At 33.2% G+C, this 13,274-nt stretch overlaps 1 protein-coding gene across 1 annotated transcript; it reads left to right on the top strand.

The window, feature by feature from the left end:
- The first annotated feature begins 2,763 nt into the window (after positions 1-2,763).
- LOC131170351 (uncharacterized) lies at positions 2,764-3,285 on the top strand. The gene is made up of 2 exons (XM_058129402.1): positions 2,764-2,950; positions 3,092-3,285. The coding sequence occupies exons 1-2, from the start codon at positions 2,764-2,766 to the stop codon at positions 3,283-3,285; spliced, it is 381 nt and encodes a 126-aa protein (XP_057985385.1).
- Positions 3,286-13,274: the final 9,989 nt, after the last annotated feature.

Genomic DNA, 13,274 nt, shown 5'->3' with positions numbered 1-13,274 from the left:
TCAAACTCTTATACATTTAATCACTCTAATTAACCTCATTACCCATCAATTTCAAGTGAAAACAATTCAAACTTCTTCAATATCCATGGCTGCCAAAAATGGCACATAACAATAACTCATTAAAACCTCAAATTTTCTTCACCAAATTACTCATCTCAACACCAAGACAAACATTAATGAAGAAAGGGAGAGGAAATGAGCACTTACCTATTTTTGAAGCTTGTTAAATCTTCTTTAAATCCTTCCCTTTTTACTCCCAAGGTGTATAAATAACTTTTAATAAAGGCACTTGAGAAAGTTATGGCTTATTCATGGTGGAATTGGAGCTTTGGCTTGGGACAGCAATGGAGTTTTCAAGGGAATTTCACTTCGGCCAAATGAAGGTGATGAGGAAGAAGATGAGAAATGGTTATACACATGTCCACTTAGTGGTTTATATAATCCCATAGTGCTCCACTAATCATCATTAGCATTATAATAATCAACTTTAGTTAATGTCAATTACACCCCTTAGATTTCCTTTATTTATTCTATATATTTGACTTCTAATTTTTATGGCATTTTCAACATTTAATACTACTTATTTTTCATGGACATTTAGGTCAAAAGTCCACTCTAGGTGTTAAACGACCAAAATGCCCCTTTTCAGGTTGCATTTCGAATTTTTTGGTAACACCGATTAAATCCTTAACCCGCCGATTTCTTAAATTTTCGTTTTTATTTATAATGACTTACTAATTTTTCTTTAACATTTTCTAAGTTAATTATACCTCAATAGATGTTTATTTAAGTCTCAAAAATATTTTCCAGGATTTCCCACGGTCCAGGGCTAGTCAACGATTTTCTCTGAAATTCCCGGTGCAGTCACCCATCTCTAGGATTTTTGGCTCGTTTAACCTAATCACATTTCATTGCTCTCATTTTTCCTTTATTTTTCTTGTATTGTATTTCATCATTTTATGTCTCATCACTAACATTTAAGTATAATTCCTGACATTCTAACTATCCGGACAGACCGAAATAGTAGAATGCACCACTGAATGTAGGGGTGTTACAATGTCGGGTACTGCACTGATTTCTATTGCTCCATATAAGATGGCACCTACTGAGCTGAAAGAGTTAAAAGTTCAATTACAGGAGTTATTGGATAAGGGTTTCATACGCCCTAGTGTGTTGCCCTGGGGAGCGCCGGTGCTATTTGTTAAGAAGAAGGATGGTACACTCTGGCTTTGCATAGACTACCGGCAACTGAATAAGGTGACAGTGAAGAACAAATACCCTTTACTATAGATAGATTATCTGTTTGATCAATTGAAGGGAGCCAGTGTATTCTCCAAGATAGATCTCATATTAGACTATCATCAGTTGAGGGTAAAGGAGGCAGATGTGCCTAAGACTGCTTTCAAGACCAGGTATGGGCATTACGAGTTTCTAGTGATGCCATTTGGGCTGATGAATGCACCAGTAGTATTCATGGACCTAATGAATCGTATCTTTCATCCTTATTTAGATCGGTTCATAGTGGTCTTTATAGATGATATTTTGGTGTATTTTAAAAATCAGGACGAGCATAATGAGCACCTGAGGGTAGTATTACAGGCATTGCGAAAGAAGCAATTATATGGTAAGTTGTCCAAGTGTGATTTCTGGCTAAAGGAGATTGTCTTCCTTAGAAATGTTGTATCAGCATATGGGATCAGGGTGGATCCCAAGAAAATTAAAGCAATAGTTGATTGGAAGCCACCGAAAAATGCAACAAAAGTCAGAAGTTTCCTAGGCTTGGCAGGCTACTATAGGAGATTCATGAAGTGGTTCTCCCTTATAGCAACTCCTTTGATGAAGTTATTGCATAAGAATGTGAAGTTCAACTGGAATGACAAATGCTAAGCAAGTTTCTCAAAACTAAAGACTATGCTTACAGAAGCACCTGTGTTAACATAGCCAACATCGAGAAAGACTTTGTGGTCTACAGTGATGCCTCACACAATGGGCTTGGGTGTGTTTTAATGTAAGAAGGGAAGGTGGTTGCTTATGCTTCTAAGTAGCTAAAATCACATGAAAAGAACTACTCTACCCATGATCTTGAATTGGCAGCCATTGTATTTGCATTGAAGATATAGAGGCCTTACATATATGGTGAAAAGTGTTACATATACACGGATCACAAAAGTCTTAAATATTTGCCAACCCAGAAGGAACTCAACCTGAGACAAAGAAGATGGATTGAGTTTCTAAAAGATTATGATTGTGTGATTGATTATCACCCTAGGAAGGCAAATGTAGTAGCAAATGCTCTGAGCAGAAATTCCATAGTAGCCTTGAGATCTTTGAATGCTCGCTTGTCTCTAGCACAAGATGGAGCTATCTTGGCTGAGTTGCAAGTAAAGCCAAACTTGCTACAGCAAGTACAGGAGGCACAGAAGCTAAATGAAAAGTTGATGACCATTATGGGCCAAATCCAAGAGGGGAAGGAAGCTGAATATGAGATGAAAGAAGATGGGTGCTTATACTACAAAGGAAGAATATGTGTACCAGATGATGTAAAATTGAAGAAGAGTATTCTAAAAGAGGTGCATAGTAATTTTTATGCTATGCACCGTGGTAGTGTGAAGATGTATCACGATTTGAAAACACACTATTGGTGGCCGGGTATAAAGAAAGATATCAATGACTATGTGGCTAGATGTTTGACATGATCATGATGTGATTGTTGATAAATTGTATATATATATATATATCATTATTCTGGGTGAAGATAAAATTATGGGGCTAGATCTAGTGAGACAGACTGAGGAGAAAGTAAAGCTCATTAGAGATAATTTGAAAGCCGCCACAGATAGGCAGAAATCATATGCAGATTTGGAAAGGAAAGACATAGAGTATGAGGTTGGCGATAAAGTGTTCCTTAAAGTGTCTCCTTGGAAGAAAGTGCTAAGGTTTGGGAAAAAAGGTAAGTTAAGCCCTAGGTTTATTGGTCCATATGAAATCATTGAACGTGTGGGTCCAGTAGCCTATAGGCTAGCTTTACCACCAAAGCTGGACAAGATCCATGATGTTTTTCATGTCTCGATGCTAAGGCAATACAGATCAGATCATTCACATGTCATATCAACAGAGGAGATAGATGTGCAGCCTGATTTGACATATAAAGAGGAGCCAATAAGAATTTTAGCACGGGAAGTTAAGGAACTCAGGAACAAGAAGATTCCACTTGTGAAAGTATTGTGGAAGCATCACAACACTGAAGAGGTGACATGGGAGAGTGAAGAGACGATGAGACAGTAGTTTTCTCAACTATTCATGCCAGGTAAATTTCAAAGATGAAATTTCTATTTAGAGGAGAAGAATTGTAACGCCCTCACTTTAGGCAGTTCCGTACATTCTACTGTTCTGACAACTAATGTATGTTCAGATAGCCAGGATGTCTGGAACTATATTTAAACTAGAGTGAGGAGGCATAATTTAATTAAATAAAGGTCAAGTAAAGTTGAAGAAAAGTAAAAGAAATGAATTACAAGTGGGTTAAATGAGCATAAGACATAGTGATGGGTAACCTTACTGGGAAGTAACAGTGGGGGGTAGTTATTGTCCCAAAGTTATGTAAAACTTTATAAGACTATAATTAGGACTTAAATGAGGTCTTATTATGAGTTAATAAGTCAAGAAAATGAAAGGAAACTAATGCCAATCAGTAAAGACGAACTGTGACCCGATAATGGACATTTTGGTCATTTCACTTCAAGAGTTGATTTTTGACCAAAATGTCACAGAAACTAAATGGACATTAATTAAAATACAAAAGAGTATATATATGTATATATGTATAAATAAAAAAGAAAATGGATGGATAATTACAAATATAATTTCAATTTAAATATAATTAATTATAAAATATTTTGCCTAATAAAACAAAACTTAATTTATTAATAAAATAAAATAAATATCCTAATTAAAGACAAAAGAAATCTGATTTCTTCTTCCTCCAAACCTCCAGCCATCCCTCCCTTCTCCCAATTCTCTCACCCAAACCACCATTGAAGTGTGATCACAAAGCTTGGAAAACATTAACTTTCTTCACATTTCTTGTAGAAGATCATTAGGACAGCACTTCTTGACCCTTAATTTGAAGAAATTTGAAGAAAAGAAGAGAAGAGGATTTCAGCCAAGGGCTGGACCAATTGAGGAAAGCAAGTTGGGCTAGTTTGAAGGGTGATTTGGAGCTAATCCAAAGTGTTAAACAAGGTTAGTGCTAGGAAAACTCTTAAAGATTTGAATTCTAGCGACTAGAGTTAGGGTTTATGCCTATTGGGGATTTTGTTATGTGATGATTGAATGTGCTAAATGAAGTTTAATTACTATTATACATGTTGTTTAAATGCTTGTGAGGTGTATGAAATTGATTTGTGAAGTATTGAACTTTGAAAAGCGATGCTGCCCAGATTCAAGTAGTTTGACCCCTTGGTGGTAAAATGCTCATAACTCAAGTTTTATGAGTCCAAATGACAAAACTCCCAAGCCAAAATTTAAGTAAGATATAATACTACAATTTTCATGAGGGGCACTTGACCTAGAATTGGCTACAAAAGGTTGAAATTGGGGCTGGAATCCGGAAGTGACATTCTGGAATCCAGGAAAATGACCATTTGAACAGTATAACTTAGAATGAGCATAACTTGCACTAGAAAACTCTAAATGAAGTGAATTTTGACTTGTTGGAAAGCTGAGATATAGTAGAACAACTTTCATGGAGAACAAACTGTGCCCAGTTCAAATTGCAAATTTGTCAAATTCTTAGAACAAATTTGTATTACTGAAACTAGAATTCCTACAATTCCAGTAAAGTGTTTGACCTCCGGGTAGAAAATAGAGCATAAATTTCATTGTATAAAACCAATTGAGATGAGTCAAAATGATCTGAAAACCTAAAAAATAGGGCTATAACTTTGGTTTAGACATCTTACCCAAATTCTGGGTGTAAGACTCTGAAATGTGATATGCAAAATTTACCTGAAAACCCTGAAGTGCAGGGTCCATGAGTCCAGATTGGTTAATTTGCCATAACTCACTCTATACAACTTCAAATTGAGTGATTCTAAGCCAAATTAAACCTAAGACATAAATCTACAACTTTCATGAAGAAAGTATGGCCAAACTGTCACTGCAACTTGGCCAAATCTAAGAGGAAAGTCAAAGTACAAATTCTAGAACCTATGAAATGTTCATAAAAAGACTTGGAATGTGATATGTACTTAACATAAATAGTTTAATGAATACATAAATCACATGAACATGTAATTGGGACTTATGTTCCCATTATGAATGGAATGAAAATGCTATGAGCATGAATAATACATGTAATGAAATAATGATTAACTAAAGATGTTAAAGTTGCCCATGTATGCCTAGACATCAGTGTATAGGTTGGATCGATTGGCATGCCAATTAGGGACCACAGATGCAGCACTGTCCATGGCTTTCGAGCCTACTTCATGAATGATCATTGATAGATAATGTATGTCTGATATGGTTGTTCTTCTGGCTTTATGCCTGACAGTTGGCAATTATGCCTAACAGTTTTACTGGCTTTTATGCCTAACAGCTGGCTTTATACCTGATAGATGTATACGTGATAGGCACATAGGGTGTCTAACTAGTATACTCCCCTATATCCAGTCTTAACAGTTTGTTAGAGGTTACATTGGGCAGTGAAATAAATCCAAGAAGTTAAATATGAAAAGAGGATGAGAAAAGATCCCAAGAAAATAAATGTTCCAAAGATCACCAAAAATGTGCAAACATGAAAATATACATAAATATTTGGATGAGTTATATATGCATATTTGTATACTACTTCAAGTATGAAATTGTTTCCTTTATTTTTATATTGTATTTCTTTTCTATTATTGCACCACTAAGCAGAAATGCTTAGCGCGAAGATTGTTTCCTCGTGCAGGTCTAGGAGATCAAACCCAGTAGAGATCAGACTGGGATTTTGGATAGATCTGCAGTAGGTGGGTTGTCACCTCAGTATATCATTGGTAGGGCCCATGAATGCACAGTTATGTACATTTTGCTCATTTTAAATAAGTGACAGTTTGCAATTTAATTTTGAGATTATAAAAAAAAATTATGTAAATTATGTGCACGAACTATATAAATGAAATGAGATGAATTATGCATGAATGAATATGAAATGATTATATGAGAGAATGGAGATATGATATATGATATTGGATAGTGATGAGATTGAGAATATTAAGTTATTGGAATATTTAAATAAGTCAATGATTTAACAGGACAAAATGTTAATAAAACAGGGGAAACTATGGCAGTTTCTCCATTTAAATATTTATTTAAATAAATATTGGTATTATAATTAATAATGAATAAAGCAAGATAAGGTAAGGTGCTACGGCACAAAATGTGGCATTCCTTGCTCGGCTACACTGTAGATCGGGTAAGGAGTGTTACATAGCATTTTTCAAAAAACACATTGACAAGTAACTCAAGGTAATCGTAGTCTATTTTCCCAAAATTAAATTACCTTTTTTAACCGAACAGTTAAAATGACTATTAAAAAATCAAACAACTTTTACTTGTCAGTTACCCCTTATCAATAAAATTAACTCATCCGAAGGGTCTGAGCGATAAAAACTTTAAACACAAGAGAATGAACAAAAGAAACTTTTCATTTATAATATAATATAATTTTTTACAAAGTTTTTAGGCAGAAGGGCCTACATCACCACCTTCATCCCCCTACCCGCCCTCTTTTTCTTTCTCTGCTTCCCACCCTTTAAGTTCTTCTATGCAAGAGAAATCATCTCCCGAGTAGCACTTCTGCAACTCAACGACCATGTCATTCTATGACTTTACATAAATTTTATTGATCTGGTTGTCGATCACAGCCAGCTCTCCCTCCAACACTTCAATTTTCTTGGTTAGTTCAATTTACATAGACAAGTGACTTTCTTGAGCAGCAGCCAAGTCATCTTGAAGAGCAGCAGCCAATTCATCCTCAAGAGCAGCAAATTGTTCTTTCATCTATTGCAGCTCACCCTCCAAGTCTTTGGATCTTTTCTCATAGGCAACCACAGTGTCAGCAAGTAAATTAAGCTCAGTCTCCTGCGAACTGACTTGGCCACACAAAGCCCAATTCTTCTCCCGCAGAATCAAAATACAGGCTAGTTGTTCCATCAGGAGAGACACCGAACAGAGGGACAAGCTATCATCATGCTTCCTCTCCAGCCGAGCTCGATCAACTGGAAGGGTGTACTTCTTAGCAAACCAGTTGGCCAGTTTTAAATTATCAACCACAGACTCACTGGCTAATGCTTGTTAGACCAACTATTTGCTCAACGGAGTGGAAGAGGAGCAGCATCAGTTTGATCAACCTTTAGACTAGAAGTCTGGGTCTCCAAAGCGGGAATAGGAGGAGGAGAAGGTGGGTCAACCCTAACCCTTTTTAGGTTTGAAGGAGAGGCATCTTCCACCGGACGAGCAGTTTTTTTCTTCTTGCGGATCAGCTGCTCGGTGTTCTTTGCCCGGCTCCACATCTCTGCACAAAGAAAGAAATCTCAGTAAGTATAAAAATCATAGAGAACAAGTTGAAGTTTTTAACCTCAATCGGTATGCTATTGTAATGGTTGGTAGCCATTGGGTCCCTCTCAACATAAATAGAGACCACCACCAGGACTAGACATCAAGCAAAGCCTCGATTAATATCTTGTCCATCCTAATAATGGTCTATATATCTCGGACGGTGGCTTTCTCCTCGGCATCTAGCCACACTTTCCCCCCTCTCTTTTCAGCCACAAAGCTCCAACTCATTTGGATCCCTCCCCAGTGCTCATCGACTGTATCCTCCATAAAGAAAAATCTCTCTTTCTATTTCTTCAAGGAGGATGGAAGACCGATGAAGAGACCCATACCCTTCTGAGCATGGAAGTGCCAGAACTCCTCATTATCCCAAGTGTTCAATTGGAAGAAAGCATAAAAGATGCAGGCCGAAGCATGAAACCTTCTTCTTCGGCATAATGCCCAGAAAGCAGACATTAGTTTCCACGAGTTCAGATGTAATTGGGTAATGGTAGTACTTGAGAATCTCCATATCTAGTTGATCCAAAGGCAGTTTTAAACCTGACTTTAGTTGCTCTTTATACAGAGCCACACGAATAGGGTTTAAAAAATAGCTATCCGCCCGACCAAGTGAAACGTTGAGTGTTAAGTGATATCGATCTATGTCGATCCCATACGACTTGCACAAATCTAGAAGATCCTAACCTAACAAACAAAACTCAAGCTCAGATACCCCAAGAATAATGGTCACCCCCATAAGAACTTGAATCAGCATTTGCACTGGGTTAGGACCCGATAACTTTTCGGTGGAGCAGAAGGGCCAGTCACCTCTAAAAATTCATGTCGACGTTGGGAAAATTCGAAAAAAAGTTCTCTGGTACTGCTATTTTGACTATAAATAACCCTGGGCAAAGTAGAAGTAGCACTCGAACCCCAATTCTCACGAACCACCCCACTCATTTTTTGAAGAAAAAAAGGGAGAAAGAGAAAAGAGAAGTAAATTACCTCTTAAGGAAGAAAAGACTGAAATCAGAAAAAACCTCATCAAAAACACCACAGGGAACAGGAAGTAGAAAAAAAAAGCCACAACCAAGAGAAAACAAAGGAACTGGAAATGAAAAAAGGAAAGAGAAAGGATCGCTTTTATAGGAAAAACATTAAATGTCTTTTCGAAATTCAAAACCATCATCATTACGCCACCAAAACGTTTTTTCTTCTCGATGAAAGCTTTATATCCAACGACAGCTGTCCACAAGGGTAACCATAATAGCCTAAGGATATAGTTTCAGTCACGTCGTATCCCAGATGGACGAACAAACTAAATACGAACATAAATGTTTGCCAAGACCAATGGGAGGGATTAATGATATTACCTGTTCAAAAGTCCAAAGTCAGATTATAAAACTCAGCCAGCATGGCAATCAGAATAGTCAAGCCTATCCAGGATGATAGTCAAAGTTTAATGAATTTGACTGTCAAAAGAGCCAAACAAAAGGTGGACTGAGCAAGACCTTCGCTCACCTAGCAAGGCAAATGAAAGTTTTACTGAACGAGCAATCAAGAATCAGACAGGAGCCCAAATCTCATGGGTCAAGTAACAATCACACCAGAAATCAAGTAAAAGCGGTTGTCATTAAGAAAATCCCAAAGATTCGACCAAGATCAAATCCACAAACAAAGCAATAGCTATTTCCTAAAAAAACTTATAAATATGAAATGAGGAACCACAAATAGGTACGCTGACTGACTCTACAATTCCCTTCTGCTAAAATATTCTCTGCTTTCTCTTTCAAGAAGAGATCTCCGACTTAAGCGTCGTAGTGGCCTGCCAGGAGGCCATCCACCTCACCTTTTTCTCTTGTTGTAGGCTTACGTGTCAACAGGACCAAGACCCGAGGACCACTAGTAGCATCAGATACTTATCTTTAGTGGGTAATGTTTATATTAGATTAGGACTTGGGTATTTTTGGGTGGCACTGTATCATTTTACACTAAGAATAATATATTTACACTAACCATATCATGTAATACCCCAAAAATTTAAGAAATAGATAATTTATTAATTTAATTATTTTAAAATTTTTAATACAATTTGATATTTATTTTAAAAGTCTTAAATTTAAATTTATGCCATTGAATATGGGGGTATTTAGTGTCATACTATTTACTTGTAATTTGAAGGAATATATTGAAATTTAAAAAATGTATACATTATTATTATTATTATTATTATTATTATTATTATTATTATTATTTGATAATGAATATTTAAGAATATGGAATTTTAAATTAATAAAAGATATTTTTAGGTTTAACGTTGTTTTATTAATAATATAATAAAGAAATTTATTTCATTATTTTATTTGGGGTTTGTGGAGATATTTGAAATTTAATAATAATAATAATAATAATAATAATAATAATAATAATAATAATAATAATAATAATGTATTATAAAAAAATATTTTGAATATCTCGTGACAGCCTTTAATTTCTCTATCCTTCATTTTATATAGAACTTTCAAAATATATCACCCAACTTTAGGGGGCTTTTCAAAATATTTTTTTTAGTAAATTGTTGTTAATGTAAATAGCTGAAATTTATTAATTTTTTATTAAAAAAAGTGAAATTATGAGAAATATGATGAGGGAGAAATAATTTTTTATTTTTAGTAAGTTAAAAGCCTACAATTACAGGTAATAAAAACTTTAGGTTTACTCAAATTAAAGACAAAAGAGTTTTGAGTTTTAAAAATAAAATTGAAATTCAGCAATGGGTACCGAAAAAAATCAAAAGTTGGTGAATGTGAATGAAAATTAACACAAATTAACTTGGAAAACTCCAATATTTTATCACAATAACTTTAATGATACCCAAATTAAAGTTAAATATTTTTTAAGAAAAAATTTAAAATTAAAAACTTTAGTAAAATAACCCAAAAAAATTGGGTGATTTTAAGTGATAATAGCCTTATTTATTTTATGGCGCTGTGTCAACACATCTCTATAGCAATATGTTATGATGTTGATTCATGATATGCATCTTTACACACAACATCTCTATAGCAATATGTTATGATATTGATTCATGATATGCATCTTTACTTGGTAGCCACAAGTGTTAGAAATGACGAGCTAATCATGATATGCATTTTTCATAAAATATAAGAAATAAATTTAAAAAATTATTTTCTTTACAAAAAAAATTTATATGGTAAATAAATATGAAAATAATTTTTTGCAAAGAATTATTTACCTAGTCATATTTATTTACCATATAAATCTTTTATAAAGAATATAATTTTTTAAATTTATTTTTTATATTTTATAAAAAAATGTATATCATGACTAGCTTACTATTCCCAACATTTGTGGTCACCACGCAAAAATGCATATCATGAATTAACGCTAAAAAATATTGCCATAGAGATGTGTTTCCACTTTGCACAACACCATAAAAAAATTGAGGCTATTATTACTTAAAGTCATTGAACTTTTTGGATTATTTCATTAAAGTCATTTAATTTTTATTTTTCTTTAAAACATCATTTAATTTTAATTAGAGTACCATTAAAGTTATTGTGGTTAAATATTGCAAGTCTTTAAGTTAATTTGTGCTAATTTTCATTCACATTCACCAACTTTAGATTTTTTTCAGTATCGATCACTGAACTTCAATTTTATTCTTAAAACTCAAAACTCTCTCGACTTTAATTTAAGTAAACCTAAGCTTCTTATTACCCACAATTCTAGGTTTATAAGTTACCACAAATAAAAAATTATTTCTCCCTCACCATATCTCTCATAATTTCACCATTTCTAATAAGAAAATAATAAATTTAAACTATTTACACTAACAACAATTTAATAAAAAAAAATATTTTGAAAAGCCCCCTAAAGTTAGGTGGCTATATTTTGAAAATTCAATATAAAATAAAGGAGTCTTTTGAGAAATGGAGAAATTGAGAGGTTGTCACGAGATTTTCAAAATATTTTTTTATAATACATTATTATTATTAGAGTGATGCTAAACAAATCAAATTGATATAGATCAAATGATGGTATAATTGAAGTTTTATATATTATAGTTTTCAAGGTATAATTAATGCATTTAAAATAAGTGAATTTACAATTATTACCTTAATGAAATTGGTTTCTAGAAATGTGGAGTTTGAAGGATAAATTTTAACAATTGTACCTGAATTTATATAGTTGCAATACTACAGTCTTTCAACTTTAAAATGTAATATAAAACACTCTCAATTTTTAAATTTTGTACAGTAAAATCTCTCGACTTTTAATTAATGATTTTCTATTTATATACTGATGTAAACAGCTCCAACGTAGTGTCTAGTCAATATTTTTCTCTCTTCTCTTATACAAAGTGTAAAATTATTCTCTCTACACATGAAAAATTATCCTTTCTACAGAGAGGAGAAAGAATCAATTTACATAACTTGAGAGAATAAAGAGAAATGCTGACTAAGCGCCATGGTAGACTTTTCAAAGCAGCGTCTAGCTGAAAAATCAGCTATTAGAAGTTAGAGAATTTTTACTGTGCAAAATTTGAAAGTTCAAGGGATTTTACGTTATATTTTTAAGTTGAAAAACTATGGTGTTTCAACTATATAAGTTTAGAGACAATTGTTAAAATTTATCCGGAGTTTAAATCTAATTTCTAAACATACAGCTAAGAATTATAGAAATTGGAGAGGGCATCAGCTGTTAAGGATTAGACACATTTTTGCCACCAAAAATGTGAAGCCGTGCTGTGTATAGGAGGTCATCACTTGATCTCCCCACATCAGATTAATTTTGCTTCCACACTTCCTTCATATACGCTACTAATTCACAAAAATGCCCTCAATTGATATGATTAATTAAAAATGTAGTATACTTCCAAAATTATTTAAACTCCTAAAATATATAAGCAATTTAACTTTTCAGCAATCTTGTTTAATGTTTCTTGTACAAAATAGAAATCAAAGAATTTGTTCGGAAGCATGATATCCTTCCACAATTGTCTGCTATGAATTATGGCATGTTACATATAAAAATAGAATCAATTTACCTTATAAAAATATATAGAATTCCTCCTATTAGATACCAATCAAATAAAATTTTGACTTTTTTTCACCTATATTTAATTAATTTATATGGATGAGAATAGGAATTTTCATTAAACCACATATTAGTTTTTCCTCTTTATATAATTTTCTCTTTTTCTAAATTAGATACTATACTTTATATGCAAAGTGTAAGTGTAAGGGATGAATTTATAAGCGGTACAATTGATGATGAAAGACATAACATATATTATAGTACAATACACTATAATTATATGGAGTTAATATATGTATAGCACATTTAATTACAATATATCTCGTAATTGATTTACGTACTAATTAAATTATAAGGTACAATTGATGAAAGAAAAAATTGAATTAAATGTGACTTATAATTCATGATTGCAGGTTCAATTGATAAATTTCATACGCTATTTAATATATAATTGAATTATAAGGAGCAATAAATTTATAGAGAGTTAGTATATATTACAGTGCAATGTACTAATTATATGAAGCTGATGTATGCATAACTAATATAATTACAAGATATAATTCAATTCATATATGTCAAAAAGATTTTAGATATGTAATTAAAATATAATTAGCTATTTTACGTTCCTAGATCAT

The sequence above is a fragment of the Hevea brasiliensis genome, chromosome 11 (assembly GCF_030052815.1).
Source record: "Hevea brasiliensis isolate MT/VB/25A 57/8 chromosome 11, ASM3005281v1, whole genome shotgun sequence".
NCBI lineage: Eukaryota > Viridiplantae > Streptophyta > Magnoliopsida > Malpighiales > Euphorbiaceae > Hevea > Hevea brasiliensis.
This window is presented reverse-complemented; position numbering and strand designations above follow the sequence as displayed.

Excerpts from the sequence above, each read along its gene's own strand:
- LOC131170351 (XM_058129402.1), top strand. The coding sequence starts at position 2,764 with ATGGGGCTAGATCTAGTGAGACAGACTGAGGAGAAAGTAAAGCTCATT. Across the intron at positions 2,951-3,091 it reads GCTAAGGTTTGGGAAAAAAG|ATCATTCACATGTCATATCA; the intron begins GTAAGTTAAGCC and ends AATACAGATCAG.